Source organism: Platalea leucorodia, assembly GCF_965183815.1.
Source record: "Platalea leucorodia genome assembly, chromosome: 8".
NCBI lineage: Eukaryota > Metazoa > Chordata > Aves > Pelecaniformes > Threskiornithidae > Platalea > Platalea leucorodia.
Window position 1 is genome coordinate 56,493,013 of NC_138830.1, and position 26,941 is coordinate 56,519,953.

Consider the following 26,941-nt stretch of genomic DNA (forward strand, 5'->3'; position numbering starts at 1 on the left):
GCCTCTTTGTGGTGAAAGCTTTTTAGTTACCAACTCTGGGGGTTTTCAGTTGAATTATTTTTACAGAAGAAATGCTGCACAAGGGTATTTTACTTTAGGATCAGTTGAGTATAACTGTTGCTTCGTAGGGCAGAAAACTTAAAAAATGCGCATTGAGTTTCCCGTATCTGTCTCAGGCACCTACATAATACATACAAAGGAATTTAATGAAGTTTTGTGGTGTAGAGTTGTTGATTCAGGTTACAGCTGTTCGTCTGGGTTTTTTACATCTCCGAACGGGGGGTTTGAAATGGCGCGTCTCTTGTGTATCCCCGGGAAGAGGCGCGTTTACAGCGGCGTGGAGTCGTCGTCATCTCGGAGTAACTCAGTGCCACGTTCTCCATCGTCAGGTGCGGCGGGAGCTCTTGCTAATGGGACTCGGAAGCGGCCATCTGGCCGCAGGCGGTGGCTTCGAGCCCTCGGGAGGGGCGGAGAGGCAGGCTGAGCGGCAGGCTGTTGACTTCGCTCCTTGTGGCTTGGCTGCCGAAGCTCTGTCGGCTGAGCTCTGCGGTGGCCGTGGCTGCTTCACAACGGAGAAGTCGCAAAAAAAATTTTCTCGGAGCCCGTAGTGCTGCGCGGATCTGCCCCGGTCGTATCAAAGAGCTTTCTGTGCAAAATGCGTTGGTGCTAGCCGTTTTGTTAGTGGAGACTGCTTTCTTTGGAGCATCTGCGTGAGTTTACGGAAGAGTTTGAGGCAAAAAAAAAAAAAAGTTGCAAATAAATAGAACTAAGGGATCTTACGTAATAAGCATTGACGCTTTTGGGAAGACTTTATAGGATATTCCGCGGATGGCGGTACTAAATTAGTCTCTCTTTCTTTGGAAGTCAGTTGCACAGTTTGAACTCTGAGAACAGGTTTGTCTTTGATTCTCACACGCTTCGTTGTACATTGCTGTCAGCCCCTTTGCTCTACATGAGAACAGTTTCCGTGGAAGTTCATGAATTATTTCTTTGTTTGAAGAAATCTGTGTCCTTTTGTTTCGGTCTTCAGAATGTGTATCTTAATGTTTTTGTGGTTGGTTTGTTTTCTGAAATAACTTTATTCCATGCTATGAAGATCTCCAAGTGCTTAATGTAACCTTTTCAAAAGGTTCTGAAAAGGTTGGATTATAGTTCGTATCTTTTAGGCAGAAACATTATTTCTTTCCTCTTACAGAACATGAATAAATTTTCAATTAAATCTTTTTTGTCTTCTGTCTGTTCAACAGAATCTGTCTATGACCTTCTCCCAAAGGAGCTGCAGTTACCACCTTCCAGAGAAACATCTGTAGCATCCATGAGCCAAACAAGTGGTGGCGAGGCAGGTTCGCCGCCTCCAGCTGTAGTCGCTGCTGGTAAGCATTCTCATTTATTCCCTTGCTTTGTTAAGGTTTGTAGCATTCTGGCCAACATGAACAGTGCTGGCAAAGTTTTGATGTAAAAAAGAGCTTGTGGAGAAGTAACAGAGTTCATTCTAGGAGAATTTAGGTAATGTAAGCTAAATTAAACGGGGTGATCTAAATTACCAGGGATTCTGTGTTAATGGTTGCTGTATTTCCTACATACATCTTCATAAGAAAGAAGTGATCTGTGTCGCTATTCCGTTATGGCGTAGCACAGGCCTGTTAACTCCTAGAACGCACTCTGCCCTCAGAGGTAATAAATACCTGTTTGGAACTAAGGCACAATGCTGACCGACTGCAAAGCAGCGAATTCTAGCCAGGATGAAAAATGGAATGGGAGATGACATTTTGGGCCACGGCGCTTTTACCAACCTAAGGACGAAGAAAGGTCATGTTTTCCTTTAAGAGGCCTGAGAAAGCTTAGTATTTAAACTCTGTTCACACATAGCTCTCTATTGTAATGTATTACAAAATTCTCAGATACATGAGAATGTAATATATGTCAGGATGGCGCTTTTATAAACTGATAAGTTTAAATTGGTTATTTTTCTAATTGACAGCATATAAAAATGAGGCATGACCTTTTTATCTTCATCTTTATCTTACTCGCAGTCATGTTTTAGGCTTTAGTCTAAAGACTCGTTGATCTTCATTAAACGTAAAAAAGTGAGGATTTAAGGGCAAAGTTCTGATCTGTGAGGTTAGCCTTAGTGCTGGTTTGCACCTGGAATTCTTGTCAGTAACTTGTATATTTTAGTAAACATCTGTGCAATGAGGAAAAAAGGGAAAATGATCATACTCATGACTGATGCATCTTTCTTCATTGGATAAGGGTTTTTTGCATAATTTGATCCCCATATTTCTTACAAGGTCATGTCCCGCTTTCCTAATTGGCCTTAAATTGTTCCTTGAGAAAAATGTATATATTTAAGGTGAGGATTCGGATAGCTGCATTATTCTTTTTTTCTCTCTGAGTTCATATGCATTAAATGGTTGTGTGAGAATGTTTCCCAGATTTGCATGGTACAGGAATCCTGATCAGAAACTGAGGTGATTGTAGACTTGTCGGAGAAACTTTACAGCACTGCTCACCATTCATGTTTTGCCAGACCTCTTCTGAGAGAACCTGTGGATTTAACTGTGCACAGTGGAGCTGCAGTCATTGAAAGAATTTGACGGTTTTATTTATTATATTGAAAGGACTCGATATTTTTATATCACTTATTCAAAAAATAATTTGGGCGTTTATTTGTAAAATCAAGATACTTAATGATCGGTTTGGTTCGAAGACATAGCAGCAACCAAATCCTGCAGAAATATGTGTCTTAAAAACAAACGAACAAAAACATCCCACAAACCCTGTTACACTCTAAATCCACAGATAGACGTGAACTGCTAATTAATTCTGTATCTAACAGAAAAAACTTAAAAACTTGAATGGAACTAAATGTCTGTTACCTCCAGGTATTTAGTGTCTGCTAACAGCCAGTCCAGTTCCTTTTAAAAAACTAAGAGTGTTAGCTGTGTTTGGGTTCAACTGCAGCACAATTTTCTTGAATGAAAAACTTCAAAAGATAGCGTTGAGATTTTTTTGTTAACACTGAAAGGAGCCCTACTTGTTCAATCAAGAACACTTTTCAGTGTCAGAGAGCGCGTAGTTTCACAAAGACTTTAAGCAAGAGAAGGGCTTTTCGTGCGGGTGCTGCAGAGTGCCTTGGATCCAGTCGTCCCGGATGGGTTCGCTGCGGGTCTGCACAAGGGCTTGTGGTGGCGTGGGGAAGGGAGTAACGCGGGGAGGAGGGAGCCAGCTCCCCTCGATGGCCGTGTGCTTGCGCTGGATTAAATCGTTTACTGCGCTGTGGCTTTGGAGACCTTCCATCGGTGGTGTGACGAGACAGTTAAGTTTCTGGGTGCCGTTGAAATCAGGATCAGAAGTATTAAGCACAAGCAACTACAGCTCTCCAAGTTGTTAAAAATTTTATTTAAAAAAAGCTAACCAACCAACCAAAAAACCCCAAACAGAGCAAAGGCTAGTTTTGTTTCCATTGCTTATGTCACTTCCCACTACGGTCAGGGCAAGGACAGTTGAAGCTTGGTCTTTTGGAAACACGGAATAGTGATGCCCCGGATAACTCAGCAGTGGTTGTGGGGTGTGCACGTGTACGGAGAGGCGAGCCCCGGCCCAAAGCAAGGGCTGCAGCTGGGCTGTTACAGGGCGCCTCGCTCCACGGGCGTCGCGGAAGGCTCAGCCTCAGCCTTTCGGCCAGTGAATAATACCAGAGTTTTAGTGTAACGTCTCGGTGGGGTTTTTGTTTGTTTATGTTTTTCTCCTGTCCTTCACCACATCCCTGAAAGACAACACGTGCATCTCAGGGAAAGGTTTACCTGCAGAACAGGTCCGTCGGCTGTGTTCCAAAACCACAGAGACAGAGCAGAAAGCTGAAAGGAACAGTCCCCGCTCCTCCCTCTGGTGTTGGGAGAGTCTATGTATAATTTTTATACATATATTAAAAAAAATATAAGATATCTGTCCACCCTTGGGGTGTAATATGGTTGGGTATTTCTGGTAAGCGAGGCCAGACTTTTTTTCTCTTTAAAGCTGGGAACAAACTCTTAGGAACAGAGGAAGGAGCATCAATGTCTACAGAAGTTGTAGGTGAGGTGAATGTACTGTTTGCAGTGGATCTCAGTGGATTTTTGTAGTCCCTTCTGCCACAAATTCCCGCTGTGTAGCGGCTAATTAGGATTCCTCCTCAAAGCCATCTTGAACTCAGCACTTCTGAACTGATGCTGGTACCCGCAGGACACAGCTGCCTCGGAGCAGGAGCGTTCTCCGGCATTCTCAGCTGATTTCCAGAATCCCAGGAGCGCTTTTGCTTTCCATTAAGGTTATCGGTGTGTTTCTTCTACACCCAAATCTCTCCACTTTCTCAGGAGAATAGGACACAAGTGTTGCGGCTGCATTCTTGCTGTAGCTGTACCGTGTTTCTAGATAAAAGGGTGTATTGCGTTTTACTGTTTTCTTGAATTGTTTTAGGATTGCTACAGTGTCTTTGTGAAGTTGCTACCACATTTTTAAGCCCTGTCACCCTGCCTTTTGTAATAATGAGAAGTCTGGCTGGGCTGGGCTCTGATTTCTTAGCAGGAAAATAAGAGGAGAATCAGGCTGGGCTTTGTGCATGGCTATGTGCTTATACAGGAAAGCATAAACCTCTATTTTACATTTGTATTTTGAAAGACCAAGATTGACTATTCACTTGCATATATCAAGTCCTTAATAGCAGACCATAGGCACACTTCTGAGGAGCTGACACTGTACCGACAGGGCGAGGAGAAAGGTGACTTTGGCACCCTAGTGTTCCCGTGTCTGAAATCTTTCCCTTGTTTTGTGTAAGTCTGTCTGTCCGTCTCTCACTTTGTGTCAGCTCTTACTTGCTCTGAAACCTCACTGTTTTGGGAAACGATAGGGAAATGATAGTTCAGTCTCCATAGTATTGTAAGTAATCTCATTTACTCTTGTTTTTAAAAGGAAGGGCTAATTTGAAATGCTGCTAGCAGCGCTGTATATAGAAGTCAATTGCAGGTATGATTACTCTCAATAATGAGAGGATTACGTTGCAGGGAATGATCCGAAGTGGCGAGAGCTTCTTACTACTCCCGTAAGAGTTAACACGATTTGTTTTCTGCTTCCCAAAACAGAGAGTAAGGTAGTATCTGGCTGAAATTCAATTTACTTCAGGTTTTTCTGTCAGTCACTTTGCTGTGGGGTTTTGTTCCATACAAATCACATTATAGGTGAGAAATATATATTGCTGCAGTTAACTTCTCTGGTTTTTTTGGAGGAGCAGGATGGGCTGTTTTTAGCAGCGATGACCTTGCAGGGGCAGACTTCTGGTTCTTCCATTTGGAAATTTATTTTGTGATTTACAGAACAGTTTTAAGAGTATTAAAATGGAATGTTGCTGATTGGATTTTCATTAATTTGTTAATAAATGTGTATCTCATATCCATTAATCCAGACAAAAGAGGTATTACCCACTCTCTGAATATCAAACAGGCAAGTGTAATTTAATAGAACTCTAGGATTTTCAGCTGCGATGTTCGCAACCTAAGCTGCTATCTCAAGCTTCTAATGCTGTTATTCTTCTGGAAAGCAGAAGGGAGGAAAAGGATCTGGTTTCACCGCCAGAAACTGGTCTCTGTGCTTGCTATTTGAATTACAAGCGTCTTTGTTCAGGGGACAGGAAAAGGAGGATTTTGCCTGGTGCGGTACCATAAACACATTAACTATGAATCATCTTACAGACTCTTGAAATGCACGAGGGTGTCATGCTGAGAAATGTCATTGTAAGCTGTGCCTGGAGATTTCTTATAGGAAATAAGTGTGCCTGAAGCTTTAACAATGCCTTCTGCACGATATTTTTAAGCTCCAGTTGCAAGGAGGGATGCTTGATTCTCTTCAGTTGGTTCTTCAAGCTTGAACAATTTTTTCGTGTTGATCAAGACGCATCGAACAAGTGCTTCAAATGGTTAAAATTCACACTGCTAATTTAAGTCCTTTCTCAAAGGTGTCTTTCTAGTTGGTAGGTCAGCACCTTGTTCTTGTCTTTTGGGGGTGATTCAGGAGGTTTTTCGACCATGTACTTTAAACAAGTGTTGTATTTTCATCTTTCGTCTCTGGTAACAGGAATACTTAGACCTTCTGAACCCCAGGGAAGAAAACTGTTACAGAAACGTGCTTCTCTGCTTATCATCCCTTCGTTCTTTCTGGAGCAGATCTCGGGACGAGCTGCTTCAGCGTGTTGATGACCCCTTGAGCTGCTCTCCATTTTCCACAGAGGCAAATATATATCTTTCCGTATTTTTCGCATTGCTCCCCAGGACAGCAGTTCCTGCATCGTTTCCATTCTGAGAGTTTCCAGTTCTTATCTCAAATTGAATTCTCCACAAAGAGAGTGGCGTTCTTGCTGCAACAAAAGGGGAACGGATTTTATGCCACTGAAATGTATTTACTGATCTCTTTTTGCATTCTTCGTATTTGGATGCAATTAATCTGTGATGTATTGAATTTTTCTGGCTCCCAAACATCGATGATTGTATCCTGGGAAAACGTTTGGTAAATGACGAAGCTTTAGCTTTTTGTGGTCACGTCAATTTTCTGCTCCTTTTTAATTAAAGGGACAAATTGCTTGTCCCAGACAGGCGTCATTGGCTTTTTTGATCAGAGTTGTTATTGAAATACTTGCCATAAGCATTTTTGGGCATTTTAATTATGAAAATAAGGCTTTGCTTCTCAATTGCTACTGTAGAGAAATGGATAAAAATACTTGCATCATCTGGGGGTAGAGACCGGGTGCTAAGGGGTATGGGCCATGTTTTCCACTGCCAAGAGAAGGCTTTTTCATCATTCTCCAGCTAAAGATTCTAATAAAGCCTCAAAATGGAGATGTGGGGGTTTTCTTGTTTTGTTTTTCTCAGTAGCTAGGGTCAGGCTTCTTAATTTTTATTTTTAATGAAAATATTTTGTCAATTTATCACCCTTCCTGGTGTCATTAGTCAGTTTTTCCTGTTGATACAGAAATAATTACCAGAGATTTCAAAGGGGATATCAGTGCTGCTACTAATTCTGTCATCCTGGGCTTATATGTTGTAAACAAATTATCAGACAAAAAGATTCTTCTTTGTAGTTGGTCTCCAATGCCTGTAAAAACTTCCATTTCTTTGTAGGCTTTTCCCTTCCTCTTCCCACTGCCCTCCCAGTGGGAAATGCCTTCCTGTAAATTCCTCGGAGGATGTCTTCCAGGGATTTCAGTCTGCAGTGCGCTTGCTTCAGTCGTGTCAAATACATCTTCCTTGATGAAATTAATTTAAACCAGATCCCAATGCTCTTTAAAAACGCACCTTCCTGGTGCCGTGTATTAGTACAGCGCCCTGGCTGCTCTGGCTCGTTGGCGCGAACGGGTACGGGAAGGAGTCTACGTGTCGCTCCTGGCCATAGCGCGTGCCCCAAAGAGCGGTGTGGAGCTCGGGGCGGCGGGGAGGTTCCTTCGTCGTTCTGAGCTGCCGGCCGCTGGGAAGTCATTGCTGGGAGACGCGAAAGAAGAAGATTTCTCTTGCTGCTTCCGTTTTACGGAAACGTTTTTTAGACGACGCGTTGTCCGCGCGTTCAGTTAAAACATTGCGGTTGTATGGGATTGTGCGCTGAGTGCATACCTGCTCCTCTGCACGGAGCAGAGCTTCCTTATCATTCCCTATAAAGGATTATATAGATGTGCTCTAGATCATCTCTTTTTTTCTGCATTAAGTTTATTTCCAGTCTTCCGGAATCTCATCTAGTCAGTAAACCCAAGTTTCCAGAACCGCTCAGTCAAACACAAGCTGTTCCATCATTCCGAGAGGTGTTTTATAGCAAATTCTTGCATTAGGTGGCTCTTATTCTTACATCAGAAAGGCTTGAGAATTACTTTGTGACAAGAGAATTCCCTGTTCTTTAATGAATACTGGAAAACCAAGCCAGTGAAGGCAGAAGGAGAACAATCTTATTGTACTGTTATGTGGGCACCTCCTTGCAGTAGCGCAGCATCGAAGACTTCATGAGGGCGAAGAGGAGTTCTTGATTTCTTAGGAAAAAAACCCAACCGTGTATCTAAAGAACAGGAGTCTGTTTCTTCAATGGCAGCGTTCTTTGCCAGATCCAGCAGTCCTGACGTCCTCGGGCGGTTACCCCTTTCGGGGCTGGCAGGCAGAGCTTGAAGAGAGCAGCTGAGGGTCCTAGAGTTCTGACTTGCTTGGATGCAGCCGCTTGTCGCTCCGAGTGGGGAAGGATCTAAGCTACATGGAATTGGTGTGTGTGAGCCACTAACAAAAGTTCTACTTAGATACCTAAACTTGAGTGTTAATTTAATAACGGATGTCATTTATAACAAAAACGGATTGATTGATGTGTTTACCCAAAGTATAATGCACTGCTTGGTTCAGCATGTGAATGTAAGGGGAATTTACACTGTTGGGCTTAATGTAAATTAAATTAACCTACCTATCTTGAATCTGAGTGTTTTTAATAACTGGTGAATTGGATTGCTTTATTATATTTGCTGGGATGCTAGTTTTTTTCTCTATTAATACACTTAACTTGCATTCTAGCTTCGCCATTCAGAGACAGGCATCGAGTGGTGGGTTGTGTGACAGTGTCTGTCAATAGTGAAGACAAATAGTGCCAGAGACACTTAACCCATCCAATCTCACCCAGGGTATAGGTCGGTCTTGTTTTCAGACTTCTTCATAAGTCTCTTTTCTTTCTTTCTTTTTTTTTTTTTTGTTTTATTTCTAAATAGTGGATTGATACTGATTTGAAACTAAACTTTTTGGAAAAGTTTTTGACATTACCTCAGTAATACAAGAAGAAGAAAAGTAGAAACCCAAGTTTGGCATGTGAGGTGTTGAAAGCAGGTTTGCAGCCACTTTGTAAGTTCTGGGTTTTACCTTCAAAACCTTTGGCAACACAAGGGTTGACGGTGGAAATTTTGCACATAGTGACCTTCTGGTTTCGTTCTGAAATTGTTCTGTGTCCAGTGGTTCAAATAAACCAATTAACATCCAAAAGTCTTATCAAGAACACGACACGTTAGGTAAATTAACAAATATAACAAACAGGTATGCGTCATGGATTAGGCTTATACACCACCTAAACCTCCCCCTTGGGTGGTGAGTTTTCATTTTTGACGCTTAATTATTTCTGAACATCGCCCAGGGGCTCACCGGGGATGCAGGCTAGGTTCTGAGAGAAGGGCGACTTCTCCAGTGGCTCTTTGCTAGGCCTGGCTGTTCGTGCACAGGTGGCTGAAAAACTCGTGAAAACAAAAATATCTCCAGTTTATTTGCGTTTGCAATCGTAAACTTTCCAGTCTGGGAAATGACTTGCTTTGCACTCCAGCTGCAATAATAATAACAACAAAAACTCATCAGGAGGCTATTTGTTTCTTTTTGAGAACTTGGTAATCCTTGTTGTATTTAAGGATCTCTCTGGAAAGAATGAACAAGGATTTCAGGATTGGCTCCACGTAAGTGTTATCTAAAGACAAGACTCCCTCAATGCCAAGTAGTGATTTTTTTTTTTTTTTCTTTCTCCTGCCTTCCAGACCTTTTTTTAGAGGCTGAATGCCTTGTTTGACTTCCCAAGATAATAGGATATAGAAATATGTCATTGCCTTAGTTGCTAACTCAGGAGGTAATAAATTTTTTTTTTGTACAATGCTTTATGTTATTGAAAAGAAAAAGACTGCACTCATTTGCTCATGGGGATGCTCTTTGCTGTGTGTTCCCCTAGTCTCTGATACGATATTAGCCTGCGTTTTTAGCAGCATGCATTTGTGCCACACGCGTGTTGCATCCCTTATCCCGCTGCCTGCTTTTTGGCTGCTTTTTGTTTTCAGAAAGACCCTGAATTACTCAGTCTCTTGGTTGTGAATGTAATTCTGTTCACTGCCTGAAAGGGAGGCAAATGTTTGGGAGCGGTAGGCGCCTTTTTAGGCTTTCTGGGAAGCAAACGTACAGATGACGGGTATCGCGAACAGCTGGAATGCCTTTGAGATTCAGTCTCCCCAGGAGCAGTGCGGAGTGACTGGTTGGCTGTAGTTGCAATCGGGACTCCAGCACTAACCACTCCGTTTGTTAGTTCTTGCTTATTTTCTGTCTCTCATTTACACATTACAGAATTGCTTGTTATTGATGTGTAAATTATGATGTCCAAAACAGAACCAGGACGTCCTTACGCTGAATTGTTTGATACCATTCTGTCTCTTAGAGAAAAACAGCTTGTAGGACAGGCAACAAATCCTGAATTACTTATTTCAGCTACCTTACATGTTACAGTGATGGCAATGAGTAGATTCAGGAGGTTTAGTTTCAACAGTGATGGAAGTTGCTCCAATGTGCAAGTAGTTTTCTTTTCTCTCTCATTTTTATATTAAGGAAAAGGGAAAAAAACACCTTGTGATGCTGGTGCACGTTTCATTTATAATACCGTGGCTGCATACTTGCCATAACATGCACTTGGCTTCTATTCAGTGTTGTTGCTCTGAAAGCAATTTTTATTTCGAGGCTGTGTTAAAAGATATTCAGTCTTACATTGCAAAATGTACATACTCATTTAAACTATACATTTGTCATTGCAAGCACTGTTAAATTGCAAACGAAAGAGCCACCTGTAACAACTCCCATTAACACGTGTCTGAAGAAAGTAACCCCAAATAAAAGTGATGCTTAAACTGGGAGAGGCGTGTGTAAGCTTCCACTTAACCTGACAGACCAGCGACCGGGTACAGCCCTCACGCGGGATGTCCGCTGGTTATATTCTGGTTTGTTATCTGCATGTTGGGGAAAACGTCGTTCCTCAAAGCCAGAACATGCAAAATGCTCTCACCTTTTAAAGCAATACCAGTCACGTATGAATTACCAAAAACTTCAGAATAAACTTTTTTTTTTCCCCAAAATGCAGCATATTCAGCCAAGAGATCCGCAATGAGAAACGCATGTGTTGTCACGGGCTTTAGAATAAATTGATAGAACAAAATGGGAGCCATGCAAACCATAGAGTGGTTTATTCATTATAGTAACTGTGAATTCTTATTCGGTTGACCCCATTTATTTATTTGTTAGCTCTAAGGGAGAGGAGTTGGCTAAAGGCCTGCAGACTCTGTGAGAAAACATAAATTTTACTATGTTTCTTAGTATTTGCGTAACTTAAAATGTTACTAAAGCAATTACTAATTTATCCCCCCAAACAGATTTTAAATTTCTGTATTTGATTGTTCCAATATAGCCAGTTTATTTCATTGGCTGTAATATTTGTCATACTCTCTTACGTATTTTTAATTACTACAATAGAGAAAACACTGGCCTGTACATGCTTTAAAACACTTGCATGTTTATGGATGGTAATGGCATTAATGTCAAAATATATAAGGCTAAAGAGAGGTTTTCTTGCCATTACTGTTTAGCTTGATGCTGTTTCGATGAGCTGATCTTACTGTTACGTGGGGGCGTGTCTGATAAATGGAGGAGAGTATAACTGATTTGTAAGGGACAGCATTTCTTTCCTTTTTAAATGTATAAAAGGAAAACATACGCACATATTCATACACACACACGCTTTTTAACTTCTAGGGAAAAAACCTGGAGGAGAAATTGTTTTGGATAGCAATAATGATAGCAACTTAAATATTGCAGAATGCTGTGCCCTAAAATAATGATACTGTTACCAGCTCTTTTAGCGTTATACTGAAAAATATTTTGTTTAGTGATGTGTTTATTTTTTTTCCTAGGAAAGTGAGGGAAAGGTACAGTCGTTGCATTTCTGGACAGGGTATGCATTGAACCATTTGATATGCGGGGTCTGATCAGTGTTTGGCAGACCCGTTCCAATGCAGACCTGCGTATGGATGGTCACGTTAAGTTTTTCTTACAGGTCTTTTTTAAGAGACCTTTCTAAAACATTCCCAGTATTTGCTGCGAAAAGATAAATCTGTGCTATTAATCTATTGGAGGAAAAGTCTTTCAGTTCTAGAGCCCTGCTCCCTGGTTCGGCGTACGTAATTATTTATTTGGCAAAGCCTTTGTCACGGACAGGCAAACGCGAGACGCCCATACGCTGCGTTGTACTGTGCACGATACTCAGCTTCATCCATTAAAAGCAGAATTGACTTTAACTGGGGGAAATATTGCTGTTCAGCAACCCCGTTGTGCAGCGCTACTGCTGCGCGCTCCACGGATTCCGTTTGCAAAGCCCTGCCTGCAGCATATGTGCTGTATGCGTGCTGCGTGTTTCCCTTTCTTTCTGTTTGAGTGTATACGTGATGAATGGAAACTAATTCTATTTTAACCAACCAAAGTACACATCCCAAATAGCAATGATCTTTCTCAACTCAAAGTGGCTGCAAATCAGCTCCTAAATATTGTCACTGAAATTAATATCTAGATTTAATAGTTCTTGCCAATCCTATAAATGTTTTTGAAAAAAAGCATTGCATTAATGCATGATATAGAAAGGATAAATTTGCCTTTAAATTGGAATGCAGTTCAAAGTGACTGAATTCTCCAATTTCAGCCACTGTATTTGCCAAAGAACAAACTGGAAAATGGAACTGGTATCATTCATCTGCTCCTGGTTCACTGGGAGGTTCGGGGAAGGGACTTCCTACGAAGATAAAAGCAGAATAGTTTATTGCTAAACTGTAATGGCCACTAAATTTTACAATCTGAAGTAGCGCAGGTTTAGTTTTAAATTCATTTAGCACAGAAAAGCTGTAAGAAACAGTAACGGTTTAATAATTCTGTATCATCAGTCATTGATAGGCCCTGGTAATCCCAATTAGGCTGATTTATAGGAAGGTTTGCAAAGTTTTGCTGTTAGTTAAATATATATATCTCATGGCTGAACATAGTTTATTCTGTTACTTTTAAATAGCTTAAACTGGATAAAATAGTTCAACTATCTCTAGACTTTTAGACTTGAGAGATTAATGTTTTGGATTTTAAACAAAACGGCAAACAACAAAGAGGAAAACATCACGTTCCTCTTAATAATAGGTATTACCTCTGTGACACCAGTAACTAGCTGAACAAACATATTGTATAATTACGTATATCTATTAGGTACAATTTGTTTCCAAAATTAGATTATTTCTGTGGTTCTGGTTTATTGTATAAGGTGTGGTCAGCAGTGCAGAAATACAGAAAACAGCATCTCCCCCCCCCCCCCCGGGAAGTTTAAATCTGAATATAAAATTCAGTTAGTTATTCCTCAGTGAGCTACAGCTGACTTAACTAAATACAGACAGAGCTATGTTTGTCCATACTGCTTCCTCAAACCATTTTAGCCTACGTTTTCAGCTGATTTGTCCATTAAAATTCTTCAGTGGAAGCGATCATGTTCTCCAGAAATCTTCAGGGTTTTGTTTTAATCCTTTAGCTGTCCTTTCATGTTTCGAAACCAGATTGATGTGTGTGACCTCCGGAGAAGTCACAGTCACGTTGTTTAAAATACCCGGCGTAATAGGAGTTTGTCAGAGGTCTGTCCCGAGCTGTTTCTGTGTGCCGAAGGGACTCGGCTATCAAGTCTGGAGAAATCGGTCTCAGAGACCGAAAGAGTCAAATGTCAGAAATTTCACGTCGTCTTGCATCAGCATGTCACCGATACAGATATTTCATCCCTGTTTTGAACCTTCAAAGCAAACAGCTATGTCATAGTGACTGATACCAGTTCCATTTTGCCTACCAACTCAGTTGATTTTATATTTTATTTCTCATTTATGATGGAATAATCAGCAGCTCTTTTTCTCATTTATTTTCTCATATTTTTATTCCAGGATTTGCCTCTGAAGCAGGGAGTGTCTGCATTAAAAATGACCTGTAGTTCTCTGCTTCATAGGTTAGAAACTTATTTTAATATTTTGTGGCTAAGCACAGTCCCGTCTTTTTCAAAAATAAAAAATTCCAACAATAAATGGTTTAATTGGCATTGAATGTGGATTATAAGCGTTTCGCATTGGGGCTTCCATTATTTTAGACGAAATGGCTTCTACACAAATAACTAGTCCAGCTGAGGCAATGAAAGCTCTGTTTACTTGCAGCCATTTTTATGAATTAACATTAAGTTTTAAAAAAGTTGATTACAGTGGATCATACTAAGTCTTATTTGGACATTTCCAAAGTACCGTACTGGCTAGGCTGTATTGCTTTAAGCATTTACATTCTAAAACGTACCAAATTCCAAACATTTGCTGGGGGAAAGAAATCGGTTCATAAATCACTTTATTTCAATGGGACTGCTATAGCCAGCACACACAGAACCATGTATCTTGTATTTACTTCTGAATTATACACCGCAGATGCTTCTTCAGCTCCTTCCTCTTCCTCCATGGGCGGTGCTTGCAGCTCCTTTACCACCTCTTCCAGTCCTACCATTTACTCTACCTCAGTCACCGACAGCAAGGCTATGCAAGTGGAGAGCTGCTCCTCAGCCGTGGGGGTAAGTACCAGAGGGGTAAGTGAAAAGCAGTTAACCAGTAACACAGTCCAGCAGCAGCAGTCAACGCCGAAGAGACACACAGTCCTGTACATCTCGCCACCACCTGAGGACTTGCTGGACAACAGTCGGATGTCCTGCCAGGATGAGGGGTGTGGATTGGAGTCAGAACAGAGCTGCAGTATGTGGATGGAGGATTCACCCTCCAACTTCAGTAACATGAGTACCAGTTCCTACAATGATAACACTGAGGTGCCACGTAAATCACGCAAACGAAACCCAAAGCAGAGGCCAGGGATCAAACGTCGCGATTGTGAAGAGTCCAACATGGATATATTTGATGCCGACAGTGCCAAAGCGCCTCATTATGTCCTTTCTCAGCTCAGCACGGACAGCAAAGGCAACTCAAAAGCAGGAAATGGGTTGGTATCTGCTTTTTTTTTTTTTTTTAAAAAAAAGTTCTATCGCCATATGTAAAACCAAACTAATAAAACTCCCCCTACCCCCGTCAAGTGTTCTACTCAAGTTCTCACATAAATCCCTTCCCTTCTCTGCTGTTCCCTTTTGCGTCCTAGCCCATGATACCTTCTCATTAGACTTGTTAATGTTTATTGAGAAGACAAAGCTAAACTTCCCTGCAACAATCGGACGCAGCATCGATGAGCTCAACTGTGTTCTCGTTTAAGTGAAATTGCTGAAAGATTGCACAGTTCCATTTATAAAATGGCAATGAAAACGTTACTGTATTTAAAAAGAAAGGCAGAAGTGGCCTGGACGCACCCTAAATCTTAGTGGTTTTGCAGGATTTTATGTGAGGATTTCAGTCTGTGCACTTCACCTGCTTCTGTTTGTCTCTTTCTCTATTTATCAAATAGAGAGAGTGATGGAGTAGAAGTTAATGGCTTGTTAAGATTTCTCATCATTTAAATTAACACATCCTTTACTTTTTTATGAAATGTTAAGATGACATGGTGAACCAAACTTTTGTTTTTTCTTGTGAATTCACTTCTGTATTTGATTTTTTCAGAAATAAATCTCTAATCCTGTTTCTCTCTGTGCTTCTGGGTCGTGTGCATGCGTGTGTCTGTACGTGGGCACGCCTGGGTGGTGGTCTCTCATCTCTCCCACTTCACACTGTTCACTAAATGCATCTCAGTAGTTGCTTAAAGAGGAAAAAGTCCATCAGTTTACAATAGCGTGTTGATATATTTTTTTAATTTTACTTTTTTTTAAACTTGTGGCTTCTTTAGTACTGCTAAGATGGATGGTCAAGTGGATAGATTTGGCATTTTTATTTTGTTTTTTTTGGGGGAGGGTGGTTGTATTTTGTTTCTGTTTCTACTTTTATGTATGTGCTCGCGGTACGTTCTAATGTTCATCACAGTAATGGTGAATATTAAAATTTGACTGATGGGAAAGATTATGAACTTCTCATATTCCAAAGGGAAAGAGCCTGGAGTCTGTATTCCCAGGGTCATTGCAGTTCCATACTTAAAATTTCACTGTGAGAAAGTGATTCTGAGAAACTCTCCAGAGTGTGCCGGCCTGGGTACCGCGCCGGGAGAAGCCGAGCCGGTTGGTGCGGGGAGCGTCGGCTCTGCCGCCCGCTCCTGTCTCCTGGTCCCCCCTTATGACCCCCGCTCTACGCTGGACCGCGCTTGTCCGGCATCTCTGGTTTTCCCCAGAAATAATAAAGGAAACCAACAGCACGTGGTAGGCCCAAAGGAGCAAATTAGCACATGTAAAGCAGCTGCTTGGAATTGGGAAACTGCCTCCCCCGAGCCCGAGGGAGGTCAGGCTCCCCCTTGCAAAAGGAAGAAACTTTATCGAAAGGCAAGAGCCGTAGGGCTGTAAATGGGATCCCTGGACAGGCCGGGGAGGTGTAGTAAACTCTGGAACAATATGTATGATCTCAATTTAAAACATCGCAAGACTACAACGTTCCCTAAAATACTCGGGGCTAGGCAGGGAACGTCCGTCCGGGCTGTCAGCAGTACTCTCTGAACGCAGGGAGGGATAAGCACAGGTTTTTCCCCGATGTGTCCTATACAGCCTAGATTGAGCTGCAGCAAACTCGTAGGTAACAGAATTGTCCTTTGCAATAGAGGCTCTGGGATAAGCAATGGCCAAGATACCGGAAAACTTAATTTTGCAGTTGGAATATGGAGACAGCATTACAAATCTAGGTCACAGTAGTGACTTTTTTTTTTTTTTTTTTTCAAACTTTCCAGCCTGATGGAGTTCAGCCAAGGGAGTTCAGTTACTTTTGGCTTTAAGAAAAGAGCAAGGAAAGCACCCTTGCTAATTTGTGAAGTGGAAATAGCATTTGCCTCAAAAGAGACTTTTAGTCAGTTGTCTTTAAAAGCTAGGAAGAAAAAGAATATATTCCTGTGGAAACCGTTGGAATTTGTGAAGGCCTTTTTAGAAACGGATGAATTGATGGCGATGTGTAGGGCAAAGAGTCTCCGATTTCCGATGTGCTTGGTCCCGCTTTCAGGTCTTCGCTGGGAGCAGCCCAGGCCAGGCAAACCTGAACTCCTGAAATCTCTGTTAACAGGATCCTGGGGTTTGCCACTTCATAGTTCTTTTTTAGAAAAGAAGTGCTAGCTTTGAGGAGACATTGTCTGGTAACAATTAAGCTAATAAATGGGTCTGTATGAAATATTTTACTGTTTGTATGTGCATGGATATTAGTACTGTAAATAAGTTAAAAGGCTAAGTGATATATCCTCCTAATTTGAGAAGAAAGACCACTGAGAAGTTCTGGCGAAGGCCGTACAATTGCTTTCAAGTCCAGCTGATCTGATTGAAAGTAATGATTACTTTAGGTTTCTAGAGGGAAAACTTTCAAAAAGTTAGGCAGCATCTCTTGACGTAACTATGACAATGTATAAGGTATGAGTATGCTGACAATTAAGGTTAACTTGGGTTTTAAGAGTAAAAGAATGTCAGGAAGAATAGAGGAAATGATTACCTAACAAGCTCGAATTTGGTTAGGGGTTTTGCTTAACTTGTACAGAAGCGCAGAGCGTAGTGGTGTTAATTACAGTTTATTTAGTGTATCGCGGGTTTTGTATATGCTACACTGAAGAATTTTGTCCCTTTTATTCTCCTAAAAGAAGGTATGTTTTTCCATAGTGTTTTTATTTTTTTAAACAGCCTGTTTGACTAGACTGTGGCAAAGCAATCACGACTCCTTGTCAGAAGGATGGTACTCTTGCAGGTTTTTTTAATACTAGTTTTTTTATCTAGATCCTGCCTCTCTGCTGTTGTTGGGTTGAGGACGAGATGCGAGGCGGCCAGGGCTGCTTGGGGATGCGCGCTGGGCGTCCGTCCCGGGCTCGGCTGGGTGAGCCAGAGGCTCGCTAGGCAGTCCCGTGGTGAAGTGGTAACCACAAATAGAAAAACATGTTGGCAGCCGCCTGCACGTGAGCCAGCAGTGTGCCCAGGTGGCCAAGAGGGCCAACGACATCCTGGCTTGTATCAGGAACAGTGTGGCCAGCAGGAGCAGGGAGGTGATGGTGCCCCTGTGCTGGGCACTGGCGAGGCCGCCCCTTGCATGCTGTGCTCAGCGCTGGGCCCCGCACCCCACGGCGGCCATGGAGGGGCTGGAGCGTGGCCAGAGCAGGGCAGCGAGGCTGGGGCAGGGGCTGGAGCACAAGGCTGGGGAGGAGCGGCTGGGGGAGCTGGGGGGGCTCAGCCTGGAGAAGAGGAGGCTGAGGGGAGCCCTCATCGCTCTCTGCAACGGCCTGAAAGGAGGCTGGAGCCGGGGGGGTCGGTCTCTGCTCCCCAGGAACAAGCGATGGGACGAGAGGGAACGGCCTCAAGCTGCGCCAGGGCAGGGTTGGGTTGGGTATGGGGAAAAACTTCTTCCCCCAAAGGGCTGTCAGGGCCTGGCCCAGGCTGCCCAGGGCAGGGGCTGAGTCCCCATCCCTGGGGGGATTTAAAAGCCGGGGAGATGTGGTGCTCGAGGACATGGTTTAGTGGTGGCCTTGGCAGTGCTGGGTTAACGGTTGGACCTGATGATCTTAAGGGTCTTTTCCAACCTTAACGATTCTATGAATGAGATTCATACAAAGCACAGGCCTCGTAACAGCTCAGCAGTGTCCGTTTTAACCCTTTGTTACATATATTAAAAGGTTTTGGAAGGTTTAGTAGAAATAGGAGCGTGACAAATAGGACTTCCAGGGGGGTGAGATGTGGTGGGATGCGGGGGCAAAGTGCCCGACCCTCCCCAGGGCAGGAGAAGACCCTTCTGTGGGGCCGGCGCGGGGCTGGGGGACGGCTGGGAGGCGTTGGCGTGCGCTGCGGCCTCGTGCTGGTCATTGCGCAGGAGGAGTTCGGGAAAGGTGCTGGTGTGTGTGTTAGTATAAATCATCTGGTAGTTGGGAGGAGAACGCTACGGGTTACCCCAGCCTTCAGGGCAGTGAAGAACTTGTGCAGTGGCAAAGCGCTCAGTAAAGTGTTTTGAAGAAAAAGCATTTTTTTGCACCCTTCTCCCTGAGAAGAAATCCTGGATAAATTACTTCCGTATGTTGCACATTGGAACAGGATTTGTTTTTTAGGCGATTCACACCTGTTATTTTAAACTGCTTTCTTTAGAGTCATTAACTGTTAGAAACTACTTTTTGGTAGTAAAAAAGAATGTTACATTCTGCATAAACTCGCTGAGCCCTTTTTCTGCTTGTACCGTTTGCCATGGCACGTTTACATTTGCTAGCGTTAAACGGGTTGGTTAGGCTTCAGTTCAGGATCATTATACAAACCTGCTCTGTGTAAGATCAAGGTTTATCTTCCATCGTGCTTTAAAGTGAACACAAAATTGATGACACGATGTTATACTTTGGAGGGCTTCCTCATTCAGGTTTTAATTATGGAACTGAACACCAGATACAGTACATCTTAAGGTACGCACCTGGAAAGAAACAGTCTTTTTGCATACGCTGCAGATTTAAAATTGGTGCAATTGTGTCAGAACTTTTTACAATAATTAATTTGGTTTCAACATAAATCTATCCGTTTTGACAGAAATCAGTATTTGAGTTTGCATGGATATGCAAGTTCAGGCGGAGACAGGCATGAGGCTGTTTTCCTATTTAAAGAAGTATCATTTAACCTTAAATCCATTCAGTGTGTGTGTGTACATCTGTATGTTTGTTACAGAAGCGAAACAGCTTATTCAGATAATATCAGGCTGTACCATATACTACGAAAAAGCAGGTTATGAGCCGCCTTCTGTTGGTTAATGCAGTTTAACGCTAATTGCTTTTCCCTTCCTTTATGTTTACTCTCTGAAAAGCAGTTCCTATTTGCACTGGATGGAGGAGGCAGGGGAGCACCGTTCCTCTTCATCCTGCAGGTTTCCTTCTCTGTCAGAAAGAGAATTCCAAAGTTTGCTCTCAACTCTAAACCTTCTATCCGTTAATATACACTCTTTTATCTTTTTAGCTTTTCTGTGATGTAGTTTGTTTTTATTGAGGAGCTGCTTCTAACATCTTATTAACGGTCTGCTTTGACTTCCCAGAGCATCAGAGAACCAGAAAGGAGCTGGAGGGAAGAAGACCCCAATGTTGTGTGGTCAGTATCCGACTAAGAGTGAGGGGAAGGAGCTGAAGATAGTGGTACAGCCGGAAACCCAGCACAGGGCTCGGTATCTGACCGAAGGCAGCCGAGGCTCGGTGAAAGACCGGACACAGCAAGGCTTTCCAACTGTAAAGGTAGGCTGTTTAGTGTTAGGTGACACGGGGACCCCTTTCCAAGGGATGCTTCAGTAGAGTGGGAGCTGGTTCAGTTCGAATAGGCGTAGAATCTCTATTTTTAGAGGGAAGGGGGGAGACTTTGCAGTCTCTTTGCTGTAGAGACTGTACCGTGTCTCTTCTTGCAGGTAACAAGAAATCTATTTGCATCACAAACTTAGAGGAGGAAGGAGGCTTTATGTCAAGGCAGTGATATGTAATCTGTGATGCATGTCCTGTTCGACTACAGTTATACAAACTCTGTAAATGGACACTTGAAGCATGCAAACCTAGGACAGTGAAATGCTGTAACTGTTTGTTTGCTGATGACAATGGGTCATCATTATGCCTTATTGGTAAGGGCATAAAACTAGGTTTCATTTAAAAAAATAAATTAAAAGTGGTTTGGTTTTTGGGTTTTTTTTAATAAGAAGCATCTGAATCCGCATATCCACTGTGTGTCTTTCAAGTGGAATCATAAAGCTGTAGCCGAGGTGTACTTTATGGGTCGTACTGCTCAGTATGGTTAGCAGTAGTGAAGTACGTGTGGATCAGTGGAACTGGAGAACGGGGGGAAGAAAAGAAGCAGCAGTTGTATGCACACTTAACAAATTCAGCCTGTTCCCTGTACAGACTTTGCTTCCCTAAAGTTTAGGTGTTGATGGTTGCTTGCTGTGAGGCAGGGATGAGCGGCACGCAGGACAGAATGGTGTCCTCAGCCCTTCCGGGGAAGGGGAAGGGTCTAGAGGGAGCAGATGCAGTCGGAGATCCAGGGCCTGGCTGCAGAGCTGGTTTCTCCAGCAAGCATTTGCCTTCTTTGTTCGTTTTGCTTCATTTGGAGGGGAGAAAAGGACAGCTGATGTAATTCACCTTACTGAAAGGGGGGAAAAATTGCGATCAGGCTTGCCAGCCTGGTGAGGAGGGCTTTACTGTAAGTTCGTCAGAGGATGGGGACCAAAGCCCAGAAAAGAAGGAGGAACTACAAATGGAGGAGAAACACGAGGAAGAAGGCTACAAAGAGGCCTTTCACATTCCTGCTCAAAAGGGAGAGCATTCAGAGGCTGTTCTCCAGTGACTGCACGCTGAAGCCCAGAGTGTGGATTTGCAGGTCTCGTTTCTTCCCTTGTGTAGTCACAGGGCTGTGACTTGACTGGGATCGCCGAGACGTGGGGCAGCATACGTGGCTGGAATGCAGCCGTGGGTGTGCAGCAGCTGTTTTGAAAGAAGAGAGGACATCGTGTAGCCGAAGGGGCTCCCTGACTGCCCAGACCTCCAGCGTGGAATTGGAGACTGGCCTGTTGAGATCAGAGGAGGGAGCAAGCTCAGGGATGATGTCTGGGGACCTGTTACGGGCTGCCTGGCTGAGAAGATAATAGACGATGCTTTCTGTCGTTAACTAGGAGGAGTCTCCTGCTCACAGACCTCTCCTCATGGAAGGTTTCAGCCATCTGTCCATCTGCCTACGTAGCCTGGTGGATGCAATCTAAGAACTTTAGGACTGTGCTTGTGAAGGTTTCCTACTGCAAATGGTAGAAGGGCTTACCAGGAGTAATGCTGTACTTGACTTACACAGAGACAAACAGAAGACCTGATGTCAGATATCATCACGAAAGTTGCAGCGACCACAGAATTAATTATGAGAGCAGACAGCGAACTGAATACCAGCCGGCATCGCGCGCCCGTTGGAACTGAGGCAAATGGCATCCTGGTTATATTGGGCGGAGCGTGGCCAGCAGGTCAAGCGAGTAGACACCTATATTAGTTATCACACAAATAAGAAAGATAAAAGACATTTCCTTTCATACTTTTTCTTAGTTATGCCACTTTGAGAAAGCAGCAAAGCAGTTCTCAATCCACACTAATTTACCAGGTCCACAAAGAAATGTTTGTTTATGATACAGCCCTTAAAATTTGTGCTGACTGCTGCTGACAGAGTATAGAAGTATACTTACCTTTAAAGGCCCGTTCAACAGTTCCAACACTTCGCTCAGTCCTCCTGAGTAATGTAGAAATCCAGTAAAGTTTCATAAGAAAAGAATCCATTCATATAGTCCTGTTGCTATGGTGATTTAGTGCTCATTTATGTGAATTTTCTTAATGGGCCTTTGTTCATCTGAATTTCCTTTTAATTCCTTTCCCAGTTACCCTTTAGCACCCATCACTGAAAATTCTGTTTAGAAGAGTCTCGTGTTACTGAATTCCTGGAAGCTCGAGCTTGCTTTACCAGTGGGCACACTAGTTCATACCCTGCATATAAAGGCCTGCCAGGGTTGGGCAGACAAAGTGAGTCAGTGGATCTTCAGGAAATCTGAGCTGGTGGAAAAAAATACGTAAAGGACAAGAGGGCTTTTTGTTTTGTTTGGGGTTTTTGGAGGGTGTTTTAAAGATGGGGAAGAATATAGTGTATAGATGTTGCTAGTTCAGTAGAGATCTGGTGCTTGCTCTTCTCTGGCAGCACCCGTGACGGGCAGCCGTTCAGATGCATCCCTTGTAAGCAGACTGAGGAGGAGAAGCAGGTTCTGTGGCCCTTTAAAGAAGACCACGTTACTTGACGACTTAGAACTGGAGAGTCTACAATCAATATGCAACATTAAAATTGTATAAACGGACCTTAGTCAAGTGACTTGTCGGGCAAAAGAAAGGTTATCTGGCATGCCAAAAGGCTATCCTGCGTGCAGTGTCAGTGGAGGTACTCCAGCCATCGCTTAGCCCGTGGTTCACACCGCGGAGCCGCTGCTGGGCCACCTCCAGAGATCTTTTGGCTTTGCCCATCCGTAACAGTCACAACCCACGTACCTGCTGTAAGCTAATCGCTCCTTTCGGACATGAGGAGCGTTCTATGATTTTATCAGTATTTGCTGATTCTCCCCCAAACTTGCGAAGAACTGCAGAACTAAATTTTCTCAGTCTGTCAGGGACTGGTCCCCTAAGAGATCCTCGGGAGGATTCCGCTCTCATTTGCATCTCCTTACTAATAAAGATTGAGCTGCTTTCTGCAAGTATTGGCTGGGCTTCCAGGCCTAGGACAAAACCTAACATTGTCACCCAGAAACCCTCTAGCCACAACTGTGGCTTAATGAAAACATTAAAAATACTTGTTTCATCTCCTCCTAGAATGCTGTGGCAAAGAATTTCCATCTCTGGCCTGGGAATTTGGCAGCGATCTAATGTTTCTTTTTACTTGGAGTATTTTTCTGCTATTACCTAAAAAGAGTAAGAGAGGTTACTTCGTAATACAATGTCCAGGTTTACTTCAAGACTTCTTTTACTTTTATGTCAGAGTACTTTTAGTATGTAGCACCTCAGTGGGGTTCTGCTAATAAAAAGGCATTAAAATGACACAAACCCTTTCATGCTAGGATGTCGATGTTGTAAAAATGAATGCATTTTTCACTAACGTGTTCTGGGATAATTATGGCTTGCACGCTGGATTGCAGGAGGACTGCTAAATCATTATGTGAAATGCACGTCTGACCTGCTTTTATTTATTAAGTGTTTCAGTGAGTCCTAACACTGTTCATAAACTTCAAGTAGGAGATGTCAAGCTGCCATTTTTTATTTTTATTTTGGTGTCTGAAGGAAAAATAGGTTTGCATGATTGGACCATACAGTCATTCATCCCCTTCCTCCCTCTGCTTTCCCCCTCATCCTCTTCTGACTCATCCAGTGGTTTTGCAAGCGTTAGACAATTTTAATCTGGTTTCACAGCGATTGCAAGGTGCAGCTGGCACGAGCACGGGATCCTAGCAGCGTAGCATGCTAATTGACTGATCGGCAAGCATATACCGACCGACAAATTCGCATCAGCTTTGGAACCAGCCACAGCAAATGTTCTCTTTCTCGGGTGACTGGTGGATGTAGATGCTGGGGGGGCAGGAGGATGCTGAGAAGAGACAGGGAAATAGCAACGGTTGGGGTGAGAGTAAGGGGTCATAGGAGACCTGAAAGTTGGAGTTGGGATAATTCTGTGGGAAGATAGATAGGATTCAAGCTGGTTTAAAAAAAAATTAATAATAATAATTTAAAAAAATCATTTCACCTGTTTATTAAATGACTGACTGTTACTTAATGGAAGACGAAATGACAAAAGATTAAAAAAATAGCATTTTGTTTATAAATCAGATGAAAAATTTTTTGTTCCTTCTTCCCTTAGGATTGTTTCCAGCAACACTAGGAGCAGATTCACTTCAAATGCAGCTACATAAAATGTTTCCCGTTTTAATTAAGAGGCATTGCTGTCCAATTGAAATATTTAATTTGTGTTGCTGTGTTGCAGCTGGAAGGTCACAACGAGCCGGTGGTGCTGCAGGTATTCGTGGGTAACGACTCCGGTCGAGTGAAGCCGCACGGGTTCTACCAGGCCTGCAGAGTTACTGGGAGAAACACTACTCCCTGTAAAGAAGTGGATATAGAGGGCACTACTGTCATTGAGGTCGGACTGGACCCAAGCAACAATATGACACTTGCGTGAGTAGCTTTTTTTTTTTTTTTAAATATTTTCATTTATTAGCTTGTTTTCAGAAAGCGATTTTCCTTTTTTGATTGGATTGGTTAGTAGTGAAAAGTCTGGAACCTCTTGGCACTTAGTGAAGCTACGTGAATAAGAAAAACTTTTAAATTGCATTCTCAGCTTGTGTTTATTATACTTAATGCTTCATCTAGTCTTTCCTAAAACTATCAATTAACTCTGTTACATTAGTTTCATGTTCTGTTTGAACAATAATGTGCATATTCAAGCATTACGTGAACGATAAACTGGTCACTGGTTCTGCTGGTTGTCTTGCCTTTTAACAAGTACAGAACTGCTAATCAGAAGAGGGAAGGAGAATATTGGCATCTTCAGATCCCTTTAGGCCCAAAAGGCTGGGCGCTGCGGCTAGCGAGGCCGAACTCTGGCTTTTCTCCTCTCCTGCTTCACTCGTTCCATCGCTGTCATTTCCACCAGATAGCCCTTGGTCACGGACGCCTCCTGCTCCGCTGGCTTTACAGAGCTTCTCCGCTCACGGGCAGGCAACGTTGTGGCTGCAGTTCGCAGCCGCGTGTCGGCGGTGCGCGGCCGCTGCTGCGGAGGGATGCGCTCTGGCTGAGGGCGGTACTTAGCTGCAGCAGGTTTTTGAGCAAGTGGCCTCATCTGCCTGTGTGGTTTAGATCTCCCAAGAAACTTCAGGTGTAAGCAGTTCCCTAATAAGCTTTTCACATGTGTCCTAATGTATAGAAAGGGAGTAATCTTTCAACGTATTCTTTTCAGTAGAACGTCTTTTAATGGGTATGTGGTTGGAAGCTGCCACTCTCTACTTAGAAGCTTGTCTTGTTTCAAGAGAAGAAACGTTTCTTCAATTTACAATGTCCACTCCTTAAGCAGGGTTCTACAGTTTGCTAAGAGACTCCATCAATTTGATTTTTATTTTTTTAATATAAAATATATTCCCATGATGAGTTTGGAAGCTGCCTGTTAGAGAGTAATTTTATAATGGTCCTCAAGTGTTGATGTAAAACCATATAAGTATAGAGATACTAGAAAGATTAATTTGGAATTATCTAGGAAGGAAGGTTTTGCCTGGGCTGTCTTCTCAAAAGATACCTTGATGCTGTAGCAGCTCTCTATTGACGGTAATGCCGGTGCCGCCCTCTGAATCATGCTCTCCCCCCGTCTCTGCTCCCTAGCTGTTGCTTCTTGGCCCTGACGCAGCACAAAAACTTGTTCTACTCACATTAGATATCAGATGGTCCCTGTACTTTTGGATGTAGGGCCTAAGATCCTGGTAAACTTACAATATTCTTCTTCTTAACACATCAGGCTGTGTTTGTTTTTGTTTGTTTGTTTTTTTGCTTGAAATAATTTTGCATCTAGCATGTCTTTCTGAAAGTCAGCACTGCATCACTCTCTCACCCTGGCCCTGTATACATTTCCCGTAGGACCACAGTTATGGTATGACGTATCTGTCACTTCCCAGTTCCACTGAACATAAAAAATAATATGACTACAGTAAGTTTTCTTCTACTACTGCTTTAAGTGAATGCAGAATATTTTGTAGTGATAATCTTACAAACCCAGATCTAGCCCCAGGAATGGAAGAATGAAGATCTGTGATTATAAATTGAATGCTTACCAGAATTACTTTGTTACATTGCGTTTTCTGTTTTATTCGTACTGCTTTCATATTCCTTCCTCCCATGATTCATCATCAAAATTATGTAGGGATATATAATGAAAAGGTCATATAGAGATTTCATGTAAATAACAAAAATCTAATAATATTTCAGTAATTACTTCAGGAGTTTTGGCTTTGTGGCTCGTGTAACTAGTCGAAAGATGCTGAACTTCTTAAACTCTATTAAACTCTCAACTATTTTGTGTTGTTAGGGTTGATTGCGTGGGAATACTGAAGCTGAGAAATGCTGATGTTGAAGCTAGGATAGGGATTGCTGGTTCCAAGAAAAAAAGCACACGTGCTAGGCTGGTATTTCGTGTTAACATCACTCGCAAAGATGGTTCAACTTTGACTCTTCAGACACCTTCCTCCCCAATTTTGTGCAGTAAGTATCAAAATTAAAAGTTGGTATTAGAGGACTCTGGATTTTAGTATGATTGCCATAAAATGCCTCGGGCGGGGGGAACGACCCCAATGTTAATCCGTGATTATTTCAGAATTGCTATGGCTAAGATCACACGGATTGATTTTTCTTTGGGGTGGGGTGTTAGTTAAATGACTGACCAGTATTTAAAAGTAGTTACAACTTTTATTAAAGGAATTTTTACC

General features: G+C 42.6%; 1 protein-coding gene across 3 annotated transcripts in view; it reads left to right on the forward strand.

Moving 5' to 3' along the window:
- Positions 1-26,941, forward strand: part of NFAT5 (nuclear factor of activated T cells 5) — a 73,420-nt gene that overhangs the window by 25,098 nt on the left and 21,381 nt on the right. For 2 of the 3 annotated variants that reach the window (XM_082320078.1, XM_082320079.1), the window contains exons 2-6: positions 1,248-1,373; positions 14,309-14,867; positions 19,970-20,162; positions 24,457-24,647; positions 26,545-26,717. In XM_082320078.1, the coding sequence (XP_082176204.1) occupies positions 1,248-1,373; positions 14,309-14,867; positions 19,970-20,162; positions 24,457-24,647; positions 26,545-26,717 (1,242 nt within the window). Of the gene's footprint in view, positions 1-1,247; positions 1,374-13,786; positions 13,849-14,308; positions 14,868-19,969; positions 20,163-24,456; positions 24,648-26,544; positions 26,718-26,941 lie in introns of those variants that run through there. The other variant, XM_082320080.1, reaches the window with a different exon arrangement.